Source organism: Apaloderma vittatum, unplaced genomic scaffold (genome assembly GCF_000703405.1).
Source record: "Apaloderma vittatum isolate BGI_N311 unplaced genomic scaffold, ASM70340v1 scaffold11272, whole genome shotgun sequence".
Classification (NCBI taxonomy): Eukaryota; Metazoa; Chordata; class Aves; order Trogoniformes; family Trogonidae; genus Apaloderma; species Apaloderma vittatum.
In genome coordinates, this window is record NW_009703096.1 from 10,826 (window position 1) to 11,273 (window position 448).

The 448-nt window shown below is 53.6% G+C and overlaps 1 protein-coding gene across 1 annotated transcript in view; it reads left to right on the top strand.

Annotated features, from left to right (window-relative positions):
- The window catches only part of LOC104270211 (duodenase-1-like), a 1,630-nt gene that overhangs the window by 694 nt on the left and 488 nt on the right, over window positions 1–448 (top strand). The window contains 1 exon segment of the mRNA XM_009864499.1: window positions 204–445. Within this exon segment, the coding sequence (XP_009862801.1) occupies window positions 204–445 (242 nt within the window).

The following is a 448-nucleotide window of genomic DNA, read 5'->3' on the forward strand; positions in this document are numbered from 1 at the left end:
CTGCTTCTGCCTGTGAGTGCTGGAGGCAAGCAGGAGTGCAAGGGAAGGAACCATGGGCAGGGCTTGGGTCCTCATGCCCTATTCACAGCAGCTCACCAAAACTTGCAGTGCTGTGTCCTGCTAGATCTCCCCTACCTCTGCATGCAAAGTGTCTTTTGGCTGTTCTGTTCATAGGCTTCTCCAAAAACCTTGCTTTCTCTCAGCTTACAGCAAAAGCAACTCTCAATGACTACGTCAAGACCATTCCACTGCCCAAGACCAGCAGCGACCTCCCCACAGGCACCAAGTGCAGCATAGCTGGGTGGGGTCGGATCGACGACGACCAGGCAACCAACACGCTCTTTGAAACCAAAGTCTCCATCTACAGCCGCAGGAAATGCATCCGCTTCTACCCGCATCTCAACACTGGCATGGTCTGTGCTGGCAGCGTTCATTAGCTCCGAGATTT